At 34.3% G+C, this 22,263-nt stretch overlaps 5 protein-coding genes across 8 annotated transcripts; 2 read left to right on the forward strand and 3 right to left on the reverse strand.

The window, feature by feature from the left end:
- Positions 1-4,615: 4,615 nt before the first annotated feature.
- Positions 4,616-21,789, forward strand: LOC120198968 (ethylene-responsive transcription factor RAP2-1-like). The gene is made up of 2 exons (XM_039200200.1): positions 4,616-5,242; positions 21,775-21,789. Exon 1 carries the CDS (start codon positions 4,747-4,749, stop codon positions 5,221-5,223), a length of 477 nt encoding a protein of 158 aa, XP_039056131.1. The 5' UTR covers positions 4,616-4,746; the 3' UTR covers positions 5,224-5,242; positions 21,775-21,789.
- LOC120198965 lies at positions 7,604-8,968 on the reverse strand. Its single transcript, XM_039200194.1, has one exon. The coding sequence runs from the start codon at positions 8,918-8,920 to the stop codon at positions 7,700-7,702; it is 1,221 nt and encodes a 406-aa protein (XP_039056125.1). The 5' UTR covers positions 8,921-8,968; the 3' UTR covers positions 7,604-7,699.
- On the forward strand, positions 9,647-11,295 carry LOC120198964 (UDP-glucose flavonoid 3-O-glucosyltransferase 7-like). The gene has a single exon (XM_039200193.1). It carries the CDS (start codon positions 9,685-9,687, stop codon positions 11,161-11,163), a length of 1,479 nt encoding a protein of 492 aa, XP_039056124.1. The 5' UTR covers positions 9,647-9,684; the 3' UTR covers positions 11,164-11,295.
- Positions 11,292-13,598, reverse strand: LOC120198967. 4 transcript variants are annotated; one of them, XM_039200197.1, is made up of 4 exons: positions 13,296-13,376; positions 12,387-12,423; positions 12,068-12,320; positions 11,292-11,957 (listed from the first exon to the last, which is right to left on the reverse strand). In XM_039200197.1, the coding sequence occupies exon 4, from the start codon at positions 11,949-11,951 to the stop codon at positions 11,592-11,594; it is 360 nt and encodes a 119-aa protein (XP_039056128.1). In that variant the 5' UTR covers positions 11,952-11,957; positions 12,068-12,320; positions 12,387-12,423; positions 13,296-13,376; the 3' UTR covers positions 11,292-11,591. The 4 variants fall into 4 exon arrangements, with proteins under 4 accessions (XP_039056128.1, XP_039056129.1, XP_039056130.1 ...); XM_039200198.1 differs by having other exon boundaries at positions 12,402-12,423; positions 13,296-13,370; XM_039200199.1 differs by lacking the exon at positions 13,296-13,376 and having other exon boundaries at positions 12,387-12,440.
- Positions 15,269-16,567, reverse strand: LOC120198966 (probable WRKY transcription factor 7). Its single transcript, XM_039200195.1, has 3 exons — positions 15,952-16,567; positions 15,752-15,877; positions 15,269-15,534 (listed from the first exon to the last, which is right to left on the reverse strand). The coding sequence occupies exons 1-3, from the start codon at positions 16,533-16,535 to the stop codon at positions 15,378-15,380; spliced, it is 867 nt and encodes a 288-aa protein (XP_039056126.1). The 5' UTR covers positions 16,536-16,567; the 3' UTR covers positions 15,269-15,377.
- Positions 21,790-22,263: the final 474 nt, after the last annotated feature.

The following is a 22,263-nucleotide window of genomic DNA, read 5'->3' on the forward strand; positions in this document are numbered from 1 at the left end:
TATTGTTATTTTTATAGGAGTTGATACCTAATATCGAGAGAGTTAGGTTAGATCTATGTGAACAATGAAACTAATCCGGGATGTTGAGGTTCTAATCCGCCTTAGAGATAAAAAGAGAGTTTCATTTGACTAAAAAGGTAAATACTTGAATAAGATAGGCGAAAAGCTACAGTTTACATTGAGGGGTATTGCAGCAGCTACAGTTTATGTTGAGGGGTATTTCAGCAGCAACAGTTTGACAAACCAAGGGTTGTAGTTCACTCGAGTAGTATTTCCGTAGCAAAAGTCCTATAATACTTTAGTAAATCCTGTCGGGCAACATAGGCATATCATACTAGATCATCTTAGCCATAGATTAATTTCTCGCCGTATCAAATCCAACCCAAGTTCTCCTTTAGAAGTTTGATTGTGTGAGGTTGCTAGTCTATTTACAGAGTTTTGACAGCTTTAGCCTTGACAACTTTTATTTGTTTACCTTTGTATATTTTTCTTGACTCGACAAAACGTTTCTGCTCACTTCACTTTAAAAATTTTCTTGTCTCAACCATACTTTTTTCCATCTCTTCATACTATTTGCCACTGCATATTTTATCATTAGACTTAGATACTAAGGATTAGTTAGTGACACATATTCCTAGTTGTAGCAATCTTTTAAAAACCCTCTAATCCCTGTGGAGATGATACTCACTCAATACTATATTACTTGCATCGATTGTGTATACTTGCACAAATTTGCGTGCCACAACACACACTTATACACACGATCATAAGATAATTAATAAAATTTGTATAATTACACATTTAGTCATAATTACTTACATATTCTATTAATTTGATCCTAATTTTTATTTAATTCAATAAATTTAATCCTCAATCCGATTGTGACATGTGTCACTATGTGATTGGATTTTTCCTTAATATTTTTATTTAATTTTATAAATTTTCAATCCAATCAAATGGTGCCACGTGTCACCAGATAAATCAACAAAAAATAAATTGAATCAATAACTGCTACTGGTGGGGTTTTAACCCAAGATGTGAGGAGAGGAAGAGCATGCCCCAACCACTGAGTTGCACCATTCAAATGACAAGCCTATCACGACATAATATATATATAATTAATGGAAATAAAAAAGGGAAAATGACCTAAGAACTCCAACATGGAATAATTGAATAATACGATAATGACATATATACACAAATATTATAACTAATTAATATTTGAAAGTATTTTATTTATTTTTTAAATCATTGTAATAAAAAATAAAAATAAATATGATTTTAATATATTATAATTGAAATATAATGAAGAGATCGTTGACTTAGAATTTTTCTGATAGTTTAGGGCTTATCGTAGTAAACATTTTAACTTGTGCATTGATTTATATATATCCCGATTAGAGTAAGAATTTTATGTTTTATTATTTATTTATTATATATTTGAAGAAAATTTTAGGGGAAACTTGATTTTATTGAATTATTTTAGTATAGAGTTGTTAAATAAGATTAGAAATCGATCGACGTTATAATAATTTAAAATATAAGATATGATACATTTCAGTTCAATAAAATTAGAATAATAAAGACAATTTATTAATTTAAAATTTGTAAAATGATACATTTCAATTATAACATATTAAATTTATTTTTATTTTTTGCATTAAATGTGATTTAAAATATAAATAGAATATATTTATTTATTAATCAATTATAATATTTGTTTATATATATATATATATATATATATTATATTTTCATACTATTAAACTATTTCATGTCCGAGTCTTTATAAGTTCATTTATTATCATTAACTATATTATAAATTATATAAATTATGTTTTGTATACTAGACAAATTAGTGGTATAACTTAGTGGTTAGGACGCTCAGTTTTTCAGCTTGCTTCATAGGTTCAAACCTCTCCTATAGTGGTTATTGATTTAATTTATTTTTCATTCATTCAATTGGTGACACGTGACACCATTTGATTGGATGGAAATTTTATTAAATAAAAAATATTAAAAAATCCAATCACATAGTGACACATGTCACTATCAGATTGAGGATTAAATTTATTTAATTAAATAAAAATTAGGATCAAAATTAATAGAATGTGTAAGTAATGAGGACTAAATGTGTAATTATACAAATTTTATTAACGGTCACATCATCTCATCCGTTAATATTTAACGGCAGAAAGCTTGATTGACAAGATTTAAATAGTTAGGTGACCCAATTGATAAAATTAAAAAATCAGGGGTTAAAGTAAAAGGGGTAAATAGTTAGGTGGTTAATTTTATAGTTTACCATAAAAAACTAATATTTTTATAAATATTATATTTTAATTAAATTACATTTAGATTTTTAACTAATTAATAATTATACGTTTAGTATTTTATAATTTAATATTTTATAAATTAATTTAATGGTGTTCATCATTAAGATACTCATATGTGCTCATTGAGTGTGACAGCATCATCCTATGAATAATTATTGTTTGTGGATATTTATTACGATTAGAATTTTATGTATTAAATATATCTATGACGTATTTTATTATTAAGAATTCGATATCTATTAGGATTAGAGTTTTATGTGATATATGATCCTTTAGTCTATAAATGTAAAATTAACATATTATACACACTTCCTTTTGAAAAAAAATAATACATATTTTTCTCCCTATTTACATATTTGAAGACAGAGCATGTATTTAATCAGATTCATATATTAATTCTTTGCCATTCTATGATAACATATTGGATTTTTTTCAGCCACGTCCATGTAATATAGTTACTATAACGGTCTTCATTGCCGATTTCATAGTCCGTACGGGACCTGTGTCACCAACCATGCATGTTCTTATTTAATACGAAATAAATCTCAGTCTTTTTTTACAGTACTTTGCTGTTGACTTGTTTGTATGCACGATAGGTTAAATGTATCTTGACTTTAGATTACCTCCCAGATCAATTTGTTGGATACGCAACCACTTCACTATTCAAAAACCCAGATTTGTAGAAGAGTTATTTTTTTCTCTTTTCTATTTTTTTTATATATTTTAAAATTCATATGATTAGATTCATTAAAATAAAATTTATAAGAAAATATCAAAAAGTGTGACAAAAACTTTATAAAGAAAAGGTAGAATGCTTTTTATCAAGGAATGTATATTCCTAAATTTGTTAAATAATATTAAAAGAAGATTGCAGCATTTTTTATTTATGTTAAATTTGATTCAACGTCCACATGTAATAGAGGACAACTGGAAGAAGCAAACGGTGCCTACCCCCTTTGCAGAAAATTTTCAGTCCAAGTGATGGATCGTGGAGGGAAGTAGGGTTTGTACGTTTAGTTCATAGAATGTAAGATTATCAGTAGAAATAAAAGATTACTTGGGAATAGAATTACTGAGAATGTTGTATTTTGTGTTTGGTTGGTTTAGCAGGAATGTAAGATTACCGTGTTTGGTTAAATGAATAAAAGATTATTGGAATGCATATTTAACCAAATTATCCTTATTATATATTTGTTTTTTAATAAGTTAGAAAATATTTATATATTTTATTTAAAAAATTTAAATTCATAAAATTTATATAATTTTTTTTACAAAATTGAAAATATAAAAAGGTTTAATAAAAGAGTAAAATTTTATTTTTAACCTTTGAACTTCATATAAAATTTTAATTATAGACTTATTTTTGTAAATATAAAATACTTTAAGGATAAATTTATAATTTAATATTCGTAGAATTTTTATTATTTAATGACAGAATAAGGATATTTTTGAAAAAAAAAAATTAAGGACATTTTAGTCTAAAACATCGATAATCCAACAATACCTAAGGAAAGAGAGTTAATGACATTCCCGATAATATACCCCAAAAAATTCACTATTGGTAATGTAAGATTACTGGAAATGACATTCCCTGCCAACCAAACGGGGGAATACAGATTTCATTTACATGGGAACCTCACATTCCCCCAACCAAACACACCTTTAATTGATTATAAGGTAATGTTTATTTATAATTTTTTAATTAATTAATATTTTATATACATTTATAAATATAATTATTTAAACTAAAATTTAAAAGAAAATAACATTCTGACGGGGAAACTTACACCGCTACTCCCTTGTTTAAAAAAGTCTTAAATTATAATCAGATGATTACGATTGACAATTGACACAATCAAATAATATTAAAAATTAACCCATTTTCTATTTCCACTAAAATAAAATAGATGGATCCATCTTTATTGCGTGGACGAGAGAAGCCACTCTCCATAGCTATCCGCTATCGACCACCGACTTTTTTTTTTTCTCCTTTGCTTCTATATAAAAATTAGATTTATTTCCCGATTTATTAACATATTTCTCTGATATTTATCTCCTTAAATTTGTGATACTTTAACTAGTATTTTTATGTATATACCATTTTAAGGTTAAGATAAATTAAGAGGCGGAGATGAGGGATTATGTCGGCCAAATTTGGATTTATCTTCAAGGTTGATCAATGTGGCGGCCGTGCCCAGACGACAGACTAGCAGCCAAGTGGGAAACTATACTGCTAAGCATTTTTGTATATAATATACCGAGAATGCCTTTTCAAGCAAAGGCTATTCTCTGATTAAACAAACATAGATATCTTTTCTTCTTGTTTTTGTTATCGCTTTCATGATTTAATTTCTGGAAACCAATATCCTCTTAAAGGATTTTCAATTCGTTTAAGGTTTACTTTTCTTGAATGTTTTCTGCCATGGAAGGTGATTGTTTCTCAAGTTCAAGTTGGACGAGTGGAGAGAAGAGGAAGGTGCAAAGGAAACAACAAAAGGAGAAACCTTTTAGAGGGATAAGAATGAGGAAGTGGGGAAAATGGGTGGCTGAAATCAGGGAACCGAACAAGAGGTCTAGGATTTGGCTCGGCTCTTACACTACACCCATCGCCGCCGCCCGTGCCTATGACACCGCCGTTTTCTACCTGCGTGGCCCTTCGGCGAGGCTTAACTTCCCCGACCTCGTTTTGCAAGAAGAGGACCAACTTAAAGACATCTCGGCCGCTTCCATTAGAAAGAAAGCAACCGAGGTTGGTGCTAAAGTCGACGCCTTGCAGACGTCGTCGCTTCATAATCATGTTTCTGCATCGGAATTGCCAAGTAGTAGCCCTCGAGTTTTCCAGAAACCTGATTTGAATAAGTACCCCGAAAGTTCTGACGAAGATTGAGTCCATATATACAATTGCGGTGATTGATGGGATGGTTTTGCAATGGAATAGCTTCCAAGTCCCAAGGAATGAAATCCGTGAAAAATGGTTTGATTCTGTTTGCATGGGTTATGTTTGACTTTGAAATGCAATTCAGCTTTAGTTTATGGCCTGTAAGGAAGGTTATGGAACAGGAATTTGGCTCTCCTTGCTACTTAACTGTGTTGGTAATTACTTTAATCCTTCTTCTTTGTTTTCACCCCCCCTCCCCCTTAGGTTATATTTTGTTGTATACAGTATATTTTAAACTGTAACTCATATCGAAAATATGTTTATATATTCTTACTAATATTGAACTTCCTTACTCTTATTTGGTATACAAAATTTCACTACAAGTAAAAAGAAAAATAACCCCAAAAAAAATGCCAAAATAAAATAGAATGTATTTAATTTTTTTATGATTTAGGATGATTATAAGATAATAGCAATTTAAAAATTTTAAATTATTAGGAATATAAAATTTAAAATCTCTAAAAATAATAATATTTTATTTAACTAATATGATCATTTGATAGATTTGAATAAACATATTTTTCTAATAGAAGGAAAAGAGAGAAAAACCTGCACACAGCCCACCTTGATGACCTATCAACATCCACCGCCATCGGCAACGATGAAGGCGGCAACCTCCCCTCACTGATCCAAAGGAGCACTCCTTTTTTTTTTTCTCTAAAACTTGGGCAAGCAAAATCATAGGTAACCGTAATAAATTCTCACCCTTATCTCCTTATCTACTTTCTTTGGTTTTGGGAACACACAAGCTAGTAGGCCATCACCCCTTTGGTCTTTGTGGCTTCATACTTTATCATACGATTGATGTAAACTTTATCGGCTTATACTATTACGACATCCTTATCGCTTTGACTTTTAAGCTTTACTTCTCATGTTTTTGCCTTTTGAAATAAGGGATTTGACAGTAAAATGGACGATCCTTAACAATTCCAACAATCCTTGGTGGTGTACGAGGACAATCAATATCACAGCTAATATTGATTTATTTATTTGTTAAATAAGAAATAAAATTATTTAACTTCAAAATGACAGATAAATAGTTCATAAGCACGCGGACATAGAATACATGTAATACTACACTTAAAATTGCAGAAGAAATAGAAATTTGTCACTAATATTTTTTTAGATGGCTGTTTTATACATTTTTCTAAAAAAAATTCAAAACTATTGATCATTAATTAAATGAGTCTATTTCATTAAAATCCACGAAATAATACAGTTAGCACTTGATTGCGAGATTTATTAGATATAAAAACTTTTATATGATTCGTAAAATGTAAGTCTGTACGAATGTTTGTATCCTTTTTCAAAGCAATCTTCGTTCAACTCGTTAAATTTTGTTGGAACATTTTCAATGAGATCCAACACTGTTAGTGTTAAACTCATATGGAATCTTCCTAAGAAAGTTGTGGCACAAGATAACCCAATCATCAATACTCCTACCAATCATAACACATCAATCGATCACAAACCCTAACTATAATGAAACGTCCCCAAAGTGATGATGCATTACTAACACAGAAGATAAAATGTGTCTCGAATCTCCACCTCTCAATAAGTACATAGATAAGTGTTGATTCTAATTTACAATCCCCACACATCCGAGAAACATATACAAATTAGATTCAACTTGAGTACTTCATAACGGGAGAGATTTATTCACATTATGAATAAATACTTCAAGTCGTCTTATTAATTTAAAATAAATATCATAATCCATTCATAAAAATAAATATAATAAAAAGAATTAAATAACATGTTATAAAATTTAACTAATAAAAAACAAATTATTTATCATAAGTGATTGATGTATCACAATATGTTTTATACCCAATCTAAATATTTATATTTTTAACTGTAAAATATTAATAAAATAATTATAAAAATATAACCATTCTTCTTAAAATAAAATAAATTATCTAAACAAAACGTCAAGTAAAATTTTATCGAAAATTCGAATTGCACCTTAATTTTTATTGTATAGAATAAAAGTTAAGCAATTTTTTATCAGCGTTTTTTATATGGGATGGGAAGGGGGCTTTTACGAGGGGAAAGGAGAAAGGTGAGCGAGAAGGCATTTTTCTTTTGTCTTCCTCCTAAAATATATTTATAGTATGTAATGTTTTTCATTTGGACAATCAAGTTCAAAACCTACACCATAGATCAGTTTTTAATAAAATTGGTGTTGAAACTGAAAAAGATTGTAAAGTAAACAAGTTAGTTGTTCGTCCGTAGGTAACATTTCATTTTCCAGCAAAAGAAAATAGTAGAGACAATATGAGGCGGATAAAATTAGCAGTCACAACTCTGAAGAACCACATTGAGCAAATGCCACAATTGGGATTTTCAACTCTTATTAAAGAAGCAGCCAAGTCACACACACTGCAATCTCTTTATCAATCCTTAAGTAAACAGAATTTCCTCATCAGTAATACCCATCTTCCTCAAAAATCACTTCATCATCACTATCATCCAACAAATAATCTTCCTCAGTCTCCCATTCATCCTCATCTCCCTCCTCCCCTTCCGAAAACACCGAGATCCTCACCCCACCAAACTCACTCCTCTCTACTAAAAGCTCATTCACAACACCCTCCAGTTCCCCGATACTCCCATTCCCATCATCGAATTCCGAAACCGAAAACAACCCATCATCATTGCTCACCCTCTTCCTCTTGGGCACCAAATCTTTCTCCGTCAGCTCCCCATTTTCCACCTCAACCCAAGATACCCATAAATCAGCGTGTCTTCCCAAACCCCTGTCCCAATCCCCTACAACCACAGTCCCCAAATTTGCTTCCCTTGCTCTCCTCAACATCTCCGCGAAATCCTTATCATCCGAAACCAAAAGCAACCAATCAATCCCTCTACTCATGGAATGCTGCATTTGTCTTTTCAATGCCCAATCCGCCGCTTGGGGCTTATCCTCCACTGTTTTAACGTAAACCCCCGCTCTCCTTAGCTCACTCGCCAAACCATAACCGATCCTCGGCTTAATTAAACTCTTAGCCGCTTCGTTGTACTTATGATTCCCACTTATATACCGTTCCTTGAACCGCTGACGTTTCTTACCTTTCAACGATTTCATTCTGTTTAGTTTCTTTTGTCGTTCCCTTTCGTGTAACTGCTTGAAATGTTTCTTCAAATCCAAATTCGTCTTGCATTTCCGGCCGCAAACTCCGCAGATGTAAGGCTCGTTCGGAGTTACGATTCCTTTGCGTTCGAGGATGTCGAGGCTTCTCCTCTCGCGGCGTTCTTGTAGGACCCATTGAGGCAAATGGATAAACGCGTGACGGTTAGCGTAGGCCGACATGTCAACCACTTCCCCGAACTTCTGGGCAACTGTTTTCAAGGCCAACGCCGCTTCGTACGGCGGCCCGCGCGGGGGTTTGTTGTCGAGATCCCACAAGACGACCACTTTCTTCTGTTTGGGAGCGTAAACGCCTTGCCTGTTCCTAACCATGTCGATTTCGACGGCGTCGGAGTCGGCTTTGATGGTGAGGCGGCATGGGCGCCGCGAGGATTTGGTTATGAAGGGTGCGGCGGAAATAGGAGAGAGGGAAAGGGAAAAGGAGAGCTTCGATTTGGGGAGGAAGAGGGTAGTGTTTACATGAAGGGATTTTAAGGAATTGCAGAGAGGATTCATGGCTTCATTTGCAGGATTTGCTCTGTTTTGGTTTCCACTGTGCTGAAAATTTATTTGGATAGCCAAGGACGAAAGGTCTAAATATCAACGAGTGGTCAGCTATAAGTTGCAGATCCAAGCCAACAGGGGTGCTACTTTTGGGTCCTCAAAATATGGGCCTATGTATTCTGTGATGCATCCATCCAATTCTTTTCTCGGTAAAGTCCATATGATCACTAAAGGTTAGTTTAGTATTGTTCTTAAAAATTATATTAAATAAAATTTTAATTTATTATTATAATTATTTAAGATATTAATATGAATGACTTATTTATTAATAATGAAAATTACATAATATAATTTAATAAAATTAAAAGTTTACAATATAAATTGAAGTTGCAATTAAATTTAATAATTTAAATTATAAATTATCAATTCCTAATTAGCATTATTACCTCCCTGAAAATAACGGGGGAAAAACAAAAATGTGAAGCACAAAAAGTCCCGTGAAGGATTATGCAAAGTGACGTAAATATTAGCCACGGTTACTGTATTTGATTTTTTTAGGGAAAACATTATTGCTAATCTTAAAACCCACGTGTAAAAATAACACTTAGTTGTTATAATTACCCTGGTGTAGTTGGTGGTACGTAAATTACGACAAATATTTCAGTATTTAATGTTCCAATGTTTGGACAAATGGATTAAACAGCTTTCATCTTTGTAAAAGAAGATCATCTATTTTCATTTTCCAACTTGTTCATCTACCGATCCGAGAATCAAAGATGGCAAGCGAAAATGAAAACCAAATACACGCAATGTTCTTTCCTTACATGGCACCCGGTCACATGATGCCAATGGTGGACATGGCCAGGATATTTGCCGCTACTGGTGCCAAGGTCACCATCATCATCACCCCCATGAATGCTCTTCGCATAAAGAATGCCATCCATCGAGATGTTAAATCCGGTCGACTCATTACACTTGAAATCATATCTTTACCTTCAGCTGAAGTCGGATTACCCGAGGGATGCGAGAATTTGGTTTTGGCCTCGACACCGGAAATGACCATGAAGCTCTTTGATGCCATTGATTTGCTTCAACCAAAAATCAGAAGGCTTCTCAGCGATTACCACCCTGACTGCTTAGTCTCCGATTCTCTTTTAACATGGACTTTGGATATTGCCAATGAGTTTGGCATTCCACGCCTTGCCTTCAACGGTAGTGGCTTCTTCAACCTCTGTCTCTCGGAGACTCTCTCACACTATCAACCTCATAAGAGAATTACATCAGAGACGGAAACGTTCGTCGTTCCAGGTCTTCCTGATGAAGTGAAACTCACGAGATCACAGTTGCCGGACATTGTTAAAAACAGAAATCATTTCTCTGAGTTGTTTGATAAGTTAAAGGAATCTGAAAGGAAGAGCTTTGGGATGTTAATGAACAGCTTTTATGAATTAGAGCCTGCCTATGCAGATCATTGTAGGAATGTTTTGGGAATCAAAGCATGGCATGTTGGTCCAGTTTCTCTGTTCAACAGAGACATTGATGATAAAGTTGAAAGAGGTGAAAAAACTTCGGTTTCAAAACACGATTGCCTTCATTGGCTTAATGGTAAGAAACCCAGATCTGTTATTTACATATGCTTTGGAAGTTTAACAAGGTTCAACAAGAATCAAACAGTGGAGATTGCTAATGCACTCCAAGCATCAGACCATTCATTCATTTGGGTTGTTGGGAAAGCCATCAAAACAAGCAATGATGAAGAGCAAGAGCTATGGCTACCGCAAGAATTCGAAGAGAAAGTAAAGGAAAACGGTAGAGGTTTAGTTATTAGAGGGTGGGCACCTCAAACGTTGATTCTTGAACATGAAGCCATTGGAGGCTTCTTAACGCACTGTGGGTGGAACTCTATACTAGAAGGGGTTGTTGCCGGTGTACCCTTCGTCACATGGCCGATTTTCGCTGAACAATTCTACAATGAAAAGCTGGTGACTCAAGTGCTGAAGGTAGGAGTGTCAGTTGGGAATGAGATATGGAAAGTATGGGCAACGCAGGATTCACCAAACATAAAAACCAGCAATGATATTCTCATGGCGATTAATACAGTAATGGGGAATACAGATGAGTCGATGGATATGAGAAAAAGAGCCAAAAAGCTTGGGGAACAAGCAAAGAAATCCATTGAACAAGGCAATTCATCTTACAATGACATAGACCGTTTGGTTAAGGATATCAAGATGCACAAAAATAGCAAGCAATGACGTTATCCACAATCCTCAACTGACAAAGTTTAAAGAACTACTGCTTTATTGTTCTTATGATAAAGATGGTTTCTTTTTTTAAAGCTACGAAAAAGATGATTTGAGTAAACGAAAAAGATTGTATTGTACATAAAGGGGTTTATTTGTGTTTGATTAAACAACTTTGGTACAATAATAAATATGATACATCATTGTTCAGTCCATCAAATTTCAAACATATTCTGTGACATAAACCTTATCACTGCTGGAGTGCAGTATCCTAGTTATTAGCAAAGAAACGTATTTGCTTCACTTTTGATTGGCAAATGGAAGACAATCTACACAGATTGTCAAAGGTGGTACACCAGTTGCAGTTGTGCCGATTCCACAAGGCAGACATGAGTTCTCGGGATCAAGCACACTGCAAGAAGTCTATAAAGTGAGCGAATTTACATATGGCCGCACCAATATGCATAATGCTCGTCTTTGCGATGATTACTAACAAGACCGCCACACTGTAAACAGATAAAGCTGCTTCCATCAGAGAATGCATCCAATACAATTTGCATTCTGCCTGTTTCGGCAAGAATGGAAGTTCCCTGAGCATCTGATGCAACTGGCGGAACGTTAGTGTTGCATGGTAATGTTTCAGCTTTTATCGGCTGGGCTTCAGCTATCACACACTCAGCAAACAGAGAAGCCAGCTGATCAACTGCGGTGTTTTCTTGCATTCTAGTTCTGTACACTTCACGAGCACGGTACAATGACTGAAATACAGCTTCATCGCCGCCTCTAGTTCTCATGGCCATCACCACCTGTTCAATCACATATAAGCAGAGATTAAATAGGAGTAACAAGAAGGTCCAGGGTGCAATGCACGTCTAAATTATAACTCAAAATAAGGCACAGGAAAAGCTGCTGATACCAAACAAGTATTGGTTCACACCAAAAGATGCACGATGAACACCTTTTTTCAGGTCAAATCTTGAAAAAATATATAATATAGCCCTAAAAAAGAAGTGTTCTTTAATCAGATGTGGTTCAAGAATAGGATTAAAAGATGAAAACTCATTAGTCTACTGGACCCAACTTAAACTAATAGCATGTATTCAGTTGTATTATTGCTGCCAGCCTAACAAGGGCGAGCCTACTTCAGTCCTCCATTTATCGGAAAACACCTGATGAACAAAGAAGCCATATTTTAGTTTGATCCAAGATGGCCAACTCGAATGCCAGGTATTTACCACCAATACTTGTACCATCAATGCAGTCTTCAGAAGCCTACAGTGAGAAGTGGTTGGAACAATATTTAATTAACAATACGAACTCAAGGCTGAAGGAATATTATAGGCTGCTAAACGTAATACATTTGAATGGACAATCAGAAAATATGAAATACCGAGAGAACCAAATTCATTAGCATCCAAAATTACAGAGATAAGAAAAGTTCAAAGAATCACCGCCAACAAACTATTCGCATAGATAGAAGCAACAAAACAGTGAAGGCCACAATTAACAAGAGAACCTCATTGTTCTAGAGTAAGTAAAAGCCACTTAGATGAATTAACATGTGAAATTGCATTACGTTGACACTTGACACCCTTTTTTTTGTTCCCTCGCATTCTGTGTTTCCATCTTCTCTCATAAGAAGGTGAAGAAGAAGAAAAATGCCAAGCAAATATATTTGATTTATTTCCCTTCCTAAACCAAAATGCTTCAACCTCAAATAAATGCCAATATATAAAAGCATTTGCTTTCAACCTCAAAATTTAACGTTTCTAAAAAAGAAATCTTTCTGAAATAAACCTCCTTTGGCACTACTACTAACTTACAGCAATCCCCTTTGTTCTTCATATATATTCATAGTTCCCCAATGTGTTTTGTGCTCTTATCTATCAAAGTGCCAATGATTTATCTTAATTACAACCATTAGGAAAAAGGTCGCCTGAGGAATTTTAATATTCAGAGAAATTAAGGCAGCATATTTGATGATAACAACGTCGAGAAGCTAAGGGAACAGCTTTTAGTTTTACGAACACTAAGGAAACTCGTTAAACGTTGATTACTCAAGCAATAAACAAATCCCATTAAGCTTCGAGGAAGAAGAAAATATGGGGGGGGAATGAAATTGAAAAAGGTTTTGTGAAGATTACCGCTTGAAGAGCCTGAGAAGGCTTGCCTTGATCGACAAGGTTACGAGCCAATACGAGCAGGTCCTTACCGACATCGTTCTGTCCTTGCTGGTGGGGTTGCGCTGCGGTGGCGGCCTCCATGTTCATCATGTCGTTGTCCATGGCATCTGGTCCTTTCCTTTACCTTTCCCCGTCGATAAATGAATCTCTGTCTCCTACAATGTCAGCTGTATGGTTCGGCTTTTTCTTTTCTTGGGAGAAAAAAATGAAGAGAAATAATAATAACAAATTTGTTGATCAAAGGATAGAGGATTCTAGCAAATTCTGGCGTTCTACTTTGTTTTCTTCAATCAACGTGGTGGACTATGCTTTTCAGCATCTGGGTTTCCTCTATTGGACCTAAATCGTAATCTTCAGTAAGTTCTGGGCTTAATCCTCATCCATATTTAGATGCACGTAGGACTAACCCAGCTCATATTAAAACTCCAATCACCAACTTTTAAAGGTTGATGTCAACAATAAGAAACGAGTTAAGCTTTATAATTATTTTTAATTTTAATCATTAAATTTAAAGAATATTGAAAAATCATGTAAGCATTGTGATTAGCCCAAATGTTTTTTTTATTAATTCGTGGTGATTACAGAGCAACATCTGTCTAGAATTTTTTTTAACTAATTAACAATAAACACACATTACAAATGCAGCTACTCAAATATGGAACCTTTAGAGGGAATAACACTCCCTTTTACTTTAGTTGGACACATTATAACCTTGTTTATAAATGATTCAGGTATAGCTTCTTAACGTACAAGTGATGGCTTCTTAACAGAAATGGAGGTGCTAGGTTTGTAGCACATTATTGTTGGTTTAAAAGTAAAGACTTGTGATATTGAGATTCATCGTTTGACTGTTTTGTTTTCCCACTCTGGCAAGAAGGCTCCACTGACCAAATTCAATCAGCTAAACTTTAACAAGAAACGGTAACTTTTGTTTGAATCCAGAATAGTTTTATAACCAGTGAGTTGAAATTTTCAAATCGAAAAAGATGAGCTGATTACAGTGCAAGTTTGACCTAAACAGTTAAAAGTTTTATGAAGAAACGTTACGTCCAACTCTATCTTCATAGAATAACAAGAAATCCCTTAACTGAGTACAATAATCAACACGCCTGATAGGTTAATTTGACTTGCAATTTATTCTCTATTTTTAAACGGTGCTCGCTAATTAGAAAATAACAAACCCTACACTTTATTCTATACTACCACCAAATCCCTCCAGATTATTTTGAAATACTTTTTAAAATATAATAATATTTGGATTTGTATGTGATCAACCTAAAAATATAGATTATGTACAAAAAATAAGATTTAATATAATTTTATTTAATTTAATTTTATAAATAAAGACAAATAATAATTTATTTATAAACTTATAAACGTGGAGTCACAAAATGTCCATAACATTTTATATCTCAATATCTCTATTAATTCAACTCCTCTTTATAACATAGACCTTAGTAGTTGCCGAGATCACATTATATCTCTCCAAGAATTCTCTCTAAAAGTTAAAACGGATTAAGGCGGAACGAAAGAATGATTACCCTTAAATTTTAAATTTTTATATCTATTCTTTTATAATTTCTATTGATAATTTAACTTCGTTATCCACAAATTCTTGCATTCCTATTAAGATATCTCATTTATTGACTGCAACACCAATTAGCCTTGAAATATAAGCTATACAAGAACATTAACAAATGGCATTAAAAATAGGCAAAAAAGAAACCTTCCACTATGCATGATTCAACTCTCACCAGCACCTAATCGACAACCTCCGACTGTAAGTCTTTTTTTAACGCCAAATCCAGATACAACATCACTAGAAGATTGATTAGTAGTTACGTTAGCTGTTTAAAAAGATACAATAGGATTTGTTGTACACAGATTTCGACCAGTATGCTAGGATGTATGCACACATGTAAAATTTATACTGAGAACAAATTTTATAATAATTTAGAGAACAAAAAAAGAATTATTCATATAAAATTTACTATTTTCAAAGAGATGATGGTGCGTCGGGTCTATCCTATAGATGGTGGGGACTTAAGATGATTCCATGAGCAAAGGGGCAGCGCTAATGTTTTGGCTATGATTGTGATCCCCTTCGTATGTTACAATGAGCATCATTGGGTCCTCTACAGCTCGCTCTACATGTTTCCTTGCAGGGCAGCCTCTGACGCAGCTACACTTGTAATACCCCCTGAAATTTTCCCAAAGAAACGAGTGAAGTGGACTCAGAGAACTCAGCAGGCAATTCAACCAATGTTACAAAAACAAAAAGTCAATGCAATTAATTGCCATCCACAGTATGATTATTGTTCGCAGTTGAAAACAGAAAAAAAAAACCATTCAATGCAGCAAACTTGAATTATTATTGTTCTGGTCAACTTCAAAAAACGAAAAACTAAATTTCACACCTTGGATGAGGAGAACCTTTGATTGGTTTTTGGCCATATTTTCTCCAAGAATAATCATCACGAGGAATATCAGCCATCCTGTTGCTAATAGCTGCAACTCTAATCACTCTCTTAACTCTCGATTTCCTGCATAACAAAAACAATAATCAATCAAAAGATTCAGAATTAAAATCAATTAAAGCCAAGGACCAAGAACCAACCTTTTCTTGGAACAATGGCAACGAGCAGAGGAAGATCTACACCTTAGAGCATCCATGGAATTGCACTTCCTTCTCAAAGAGGAAGACAAAGGAGGTTTACCATGAGAAGTACCAGTGAATTGAAATCGCGAAGAGAAAGATGGCTGCATCATGCTATCAGTATCCCCAGTCACTGAAGACATAACGCTTTTACTCGGCAAAGGAGGCAACCTATAACTTGGGGTTGCACAAACAGGCTTAAAACCAAAGGCTTCATCCTTTCTTACTTGAATCTTCTCTCGACGTTGTTGTGAATCTTCTTGTTGGGGAGCACGTCTGAATCGAGCATGGCCAGTTGTGGATCGACCCAACAAAGAAATAACCTTCTTGAAGGAATTTACAGTGTTATCTGCAACAGCTTGGATCTCCATCGCTGGCTCTGAACAAGCACCTAGGTTGCAAAGCTTCTGACTTTTAGACATCAATCTTATCAATTCCTCCAAACCTTGAATCCCAGCATTTGCAGCTTCTCTCAAAGCAGCTTCTTCCGTTTTCCCAGTAAAACTGTTACCACCACCGTACCCCATCATCAATTGCACGGTCATCGAGCAAAAGCAGTTTATAGATATACAGAAGAAAGAGGGGTGGAAATGGAAAATAAAAAAAAAAGTGAAGAGAAATGGAGCAAGATGATTATAATTTATGGTGAGAAGAAGCCAAGGATTCGAGTTTCGTCAAACTCATGGCTCCTCATTGGGTCAGTGAGTGGACCTGTCGCTCTGTCAAAAGAAGAGATAAGGTCAAAAGGTAGGATTAGCCGTTTGAAATTGATGACTCGGCAAAAAAAAAAGGACGTTTTAATTCATTATTAATTAATGTATTTATAAGTTTGAAGTTTGAGAAAGTGATTACAGTTGACCTTTAAATCAAATTAATAAATAGATTAAAGTTATTTGTGGGACCCAATCCAGTTTTACCGGAAACTGGAAACCACTTCAAATAAACCTGGGATCCTATTGTTAGAATTTGATTCACTGTTAATAAAATATTTTAATTTTATAAATAATATTAAATATTAGGCCAAATTATACAAATGATAATCAATTATATGATATTATTTTATTGAGTCTCTTGATTATTGAAAGTTGTAAAATGATATTTTTACTATAAAGTGTCTTTGTTGAACTGCGACTATTAAATATTATAAAATAATCATCTGACTATTCAGATGTTCTGAATTCATTCTTTTTTGTTAAAAAATCATCCGTCGTCTGAGCTGAAAATATTGTGTTCCCATAATTATTTGAACTATATTTTGTGAAAAGAATCTCTATTTACATTATGTTGTCGAGATAATACTTGAATTATCATATTGTCGAACTAGTGCTTAAAAGCAATTACAGTATTCAACATTCATTGTAAGACAACATTGCTCGCACTCACGGCGTGGGATCACGAAAGTTTGGGACCGCCTGATGTCTTGCTTGATATGGTCGACGGGCTATGGAGACTCAATCAGATTCTGGGATAATTTATGGGTACCTCAACTATGGCCTCAGTGTGATTATGCTCATACAATGTAAATGTTGACCCTGCTTTAAGGCTCGGAACTTTTGTCGATGAATATGGCAAATGGGATATTGAAGCTTTATCATTAATGGTTGTTACAGAAACCATTTCTCATATCGTTATCAAACCTCAAGACAACAATGATATATTTGACACCCCAATATGGAGATGGACCCGGAGCATCATTTCAATGTTAATTCAGCTTATACTAAACTTATTGAGGGTAGCTGGGATGAAAAAATAACATATGGAAGCAAATCTGGTCACTCCTTGTTCCCCCAACGAGTTAGATTATTCATCTAGTTTGTTCTCGAAGAAAAAATCATGACTAAACATGAACGAGGCAGACGGATGTTCACGAACGATCACTCTTGCCCGACATGTGGTGCTACCCTATAAACTATTCTTAACGTTTATGTGAGTGTCCTCAAAGTCAAAACATGTGGTTGCGCGTTGTGCCCCCAAATACTCACACTAGATACTTTGATGCTAAATTACAACAGTCCTTGTGTAAAGGTGATCCGGCCTTTGCTGCTCTCATATGGCAAATATGAAAGCAAAGAAACGAGTATGTCTTCAATAGTATTGTCCTTCAGGGATAGAGAACTATTCACCGTAGCTATAGCTGGGCAAAATGCTATGATAGCTAAATAAAAATTTCAACTGGAACTGGAAGACAACATGCGACAAAAAGTGCAAGGCTAAGAGCCCCTCCTGATTGGTCGTGTTTAAAAACTGACGGGGCAGTGACTACCATTGATGAACGAGGCTCGATTGGTGTAGTGCTCCGAAACTCAAATGGTGTTTGGGTTACAGGGGTTACCGAGAATATAGGAACAACATCGATATTGCATGCAAACTTTGGGTATCTATGAAGGATTTCTCATTGCATTGGAGCCTTGGTATTTCAAGACTGTGAATCATATCTGATTGCAACCAGGCTGTTCAACTCGTGGATAGTGAAGAAACATCCACTTTGGGTGACGAAAATTCAGTGCATTCCATGAAGTGGGAACGAAATTGCAGACAAGATGGCCAAACTAGCCTCGTGGCAACATTTCCAAACTGTTCGGTTGATTTCCCCCCAGAGGAACTTACAAGTCTCCTAGATCTGGAAGTAAATATACCACAAGAAGATGATTCTATTTACACCTAGCCTAGTGAATTAGACTTTTCTTTCAATTAAAAAAATGATTTAATCATATCATAGTTAATAAATTAACGTATAATTTATATAAATAAGTAATTTTTTAACGAGAAAGAATTAATTTAGAGCATATAAAATGTCAAGTGATCATTTTGTAACTTTTAATAGTTATGGACTCAACAAAGTAGTATCTTATAATTGGATGATAATTTTATAACTTTTAATAATATGAAGACTCAATAAAACAATGTCTTATAGTCAGAGGATCTTACCCTAAATATTGTCACTTATTTATTTAAAAAAATTAAAATTAAACTCTAAAATTATAATTTCTAATTATTAAATAAAAAACGTGTATCATTCATTTAAGGTTTCGATATACAAAATGTGTCTAACATATGCCAATATTTTTTTATTTAGTGTCTAACGTTTATTTGTTTTAGTTTGATGTCAAACATTTCATTTCGTTACTCAAAATGAGTCAATATATTGTGGATCGTTAATTTCCTCTGTTAAGTGACATATGTCACAATCTGGTAATTTTAAAAATTTATATAAATTAAAAAAATAAAATTATATGTTTTTTAAAAAGAAAACACATAAAATTTAAAAAACCCCAAAATTTTAAAAACTTTCATTTCAAGGCCTAAACCCACACCAACAGCCGCCCTTTTGGCGTTGATGAAGCTCCACCTGACCTCACCTCCCCCAACGAATAAAATCTGTTGAAAACATTTTGATATTTCGATATAACAAATTAAGTTAAATGAATTTTAAGATTTTCCAAAATGATTTTCTAAGTATATTCGATATAATTATTCGAATATCAAAACATTACTCAAAATATTTCAAAAATCATTTTTAATCCTTACTTAAGTGTAAAATTAAGTTTTAATCTTAAAACAATTTCAAAATAATCTTTCAAAGTATTTCGAACCATTTCAAAACCAAAAATTCCAGATTGTTCAGAGGAAACCGATTCCCCCCTAGGGGATACCGATTCCCCCCTGAATGGTTTGGCTCCGAGATTTCCAGAATGCTCGGAGGGAACCGATTCCCCCATAGGGGGTACCGATTCCCCCCTGTTCAACGGTCGAAATATTTGAATTTTACACTTAGGGAATCGATTCCCCATAGGGGGACCGATTCCCCCCACGCTCCAAACTGTTTATTAATTATTTTCACACTAAAACGGCTATGATCTTCACTAATCATCTCCAACGTTCAGAAGAGATTCAAGGTGTATTTAAACAAGTTCTGAAGCCCTTGATCAACAAGAAATTATAGAGAAACAAGAGAGAAAGCATCAAACACCAAGTTTGTGCAAATCAAGCCAATTTTCCTTTCAATATTCATTTTGCTTTCAAGAACACCATTTGTGCTCATTTGTAATTATCTTTGAGTGTTATTTTCTTGTTCTAGAATTGTGCAAACATCTTACTTTGTGAGGTTTTCTTGTAAGTTTGCAAATTGTAATCTCTCTTTGGGAAAAGAGTGTTCTCAAGAGTTGGGGTATACTCTTGAGGGATTTGTAAGGTTATCTCTTTGGCCTCAAAAGAAAGAACAAATTAGTGAATTTGTTGGAAAATCCTTAGTGTGGATAGCTAAGGTAGTGGACGTAGACTTGTTTGAGAAAGTCGAACCACTGTAAATCGTTGTGCAATTACTTTTAATTTTTCTGCAAAAGCTTCCACGAAATTTTTAATTGCCAATTCACCCCCTCTTGGCCGATTCCGTCGATCGATTAACTCAACAATTGGCATCAGAGCCTAAATCATTTGAAGGTTTAATCGCCTCTTGAGTCGATTCGGGAAGAGTTATATCGATATTAAAGTCATCAATGGCCTCCGCTTCAAACTTCGACTCCGGTCTCGATTCGATGCCGTCAACAAGCCTCCTTTCTTCAATGGAGCTAACTATGCCTATTGGAAGAATAGAATGATGTACTTCATTCAAGCAAGTGACATGGGAGCATGAAATGCTGTAGAAGAAGGATACATCAAACCTCTCACTCATCCAAGGTTGTGGAGTGAATGAGAGACAAGAATGTTCCAGCTCAACTCCAAAGCCATCCATATTATTTTTTGTGCTCTTGGACCAGATGAATACGGAAGAGTTTCATCGTGTACAACCGCCAAAGAAATATGGGACAAGCTTCAAGTCACACATGAAGGTACAGATGAGGTAAAGAAATCAAAAATTAGTATTCTAACGCATAGCTATGAAAATTTCAGGATGAAACCAAATGAAGACATCAAAGCTATGACGGATAGATTTTCAACGATTGTCAATGGTCTCAATCATATGGAGAGATCATCTCAAATGAAAAGCTTGTGAGGAAGTTAGTCTACTCCCTCCCAAAATCATGGCAATCAAAGAAGACGGCAATCATCGAGTCTAAGGACCTATCGTCCTTAACTCTTGAAGAACTTATCGGTTCACTTCTCACTCATGAGATGATGCTTGAAGATGAGGTGGACCTTGATAAAGTTGAAGAGACACCAAAGGAAAAGGAGAAGAAGAAAAATATTGGAGTTGCTCTTAAATCCACAAAAGATGAGAGTGATTCTAATAATGATGATGATGACGAGGAAATGGCATTGTTTGCCAAACGGTTCAGAAAAATGATGAGACCTTACCAAGGAAGAAAATTCAAACGAAACGAATGCCTCAAAAATGAACCAAAAGAGAAGGACCCAATCATTTGCTATGAATGCAAAAAGTCGGGGCATGTCAAATATGATTGCCCACAATTGAAGAAAAGGGTCAATCAAAGAATAAGCACAAGGCTCATGTGGCTACATGGAGCGATGAAGAAAGTTCCGATAAGAGGAACAAGAAGTAGCAAACTTGTGCTTGATGGCATTCGGGGAAGATTCAAAGGTAACCTCTAACTCATCCGATTTTGATGATTTATCTTATGATGAGTTATTGAGGAGTACAATGGGTTGGCTTCGGATTATGAGAAATTGTTTTTAAAATATAAAAATGATGTTTCAAAATTGAAAAATGAAAACAAACTCATATACAAAACCAACAACGATCTTGAAAGTAAAATCAAAGATTTGCAAATCAAACTATAAGAGTTTGAAAAGAAAAATTTAGATTTGCAAAATTTACTTTCAAAGATCAATGATGATCATCAAAAGAAAATTGATGATCTTAAAACTTCTTTTGATAAAGTTGGAACAAAACATTTTGAAAAGGTGGAAATTCAAAATCCAACTTTGTTAGAAAAAGTTTTAGAAACTACAATCATAGAGGTCCCCAAAGAACCTCTAATGGAAAAATCATTAGAAGTATGTGGGTTCCTAAAGAACTCATTACTACTAAAGATAAAAATCCTACACAATGGATACCTAAGGGGACTAGGATTTTGGAAATTAATGAATATGGACCCAAAAGAATTTGGGTACCAAAAATCAAAAATTAATCTATGTTTGTAGGGAAAGGAGCATTGCTACAAGGCACGGGAAACAAATTCAAATTCATGGTACCTTGATAGTGGATGCTCTAGACATATGACCGGAGACAAAAGCCGGTTCATTGAGCTTAACGCCAAAATGGAGGAGAAGTGACTTTTGGAGACAATTCAAAAGGTCACATTGAAGGTATTG

Source organism: Hibiscus syriacus, unplaced genomic scaffold, assembly GCF_006381635.1.
Source record: "Hibiscus syriacus cultivar Baekdansim isolate YM2019G1 unplaced genomic scaffold, ASM638163v2 tig00005154_pilon, whole genome shotgun sequence".
Taxonomy (NCBI): domain Eukaryota; kingdom Viridiplantae; phylum Streptophyta; class Magnoliopsida; order Malvales; family Malvaceae; genus Hibiscus; species Hibiscus syriacus.

Excerpts from the sequence above, each read along its gene's own strand:
- LOC120198964 (XM_039200193.1), top strand. The coding sequence starts at position 9,685 with ATGGCAAGCGAAAATGAAAACCAAATACACGCAATGTTCTTTCCTTAC.
- LOC120198968 (XM_039200200.1), top strand. The coding sequence starts at position 4,747 with ATGTTTTCTGCCATGGAAGGTGATTGTTTCTCAAGTTCAAGTTGGACG.
- LOC120198966 (XM_039200195.1), bottom strand. The coding sequence starts at position 16,535 with ATGACCGTGCAATTGATGATGGGGTACGGTGGTGGTAACAGTTTTACT. Across the intron at positions 15,878-15,951 it reads TGCCATTGTTCCAAGAAAAG|GAAATCGAGAGTTAAGAGAG; the intron begins GTTGGTTCTTGG and ends TTTGTTATGCAG. Across the intron at positions 15,535-15,751 it reads AAAGGTTCTCCTCATCCAAG|GGGGTATTACAAGTGTAGCT; the intron begins GTGTGAAATTTA and ends GGAAAATTTCAG.
- LOC120198967 (XM_039200196.1), bottom strand. The coding sequence starts at position 13,436 with ATGGACAACGACATGATGAACATGGAGGCCGCCACCGCAGCGCAACCC. Across the intron at positions 11,958-13,295 it reads CTTCTCAGGCTCTTCAAGCG|GTGGTGATGGCCATGAGAAC; the intron begins GTAATCTTCACA and ends GTGATTGAACAG.
- LOC120198965 (XM_039200194.1), bottom strand. The coding sequence starts at position 8,920 with ATGAATCCTCTCTGCAATTCCTTAAAATCCCTTCATGTAAACACTACC.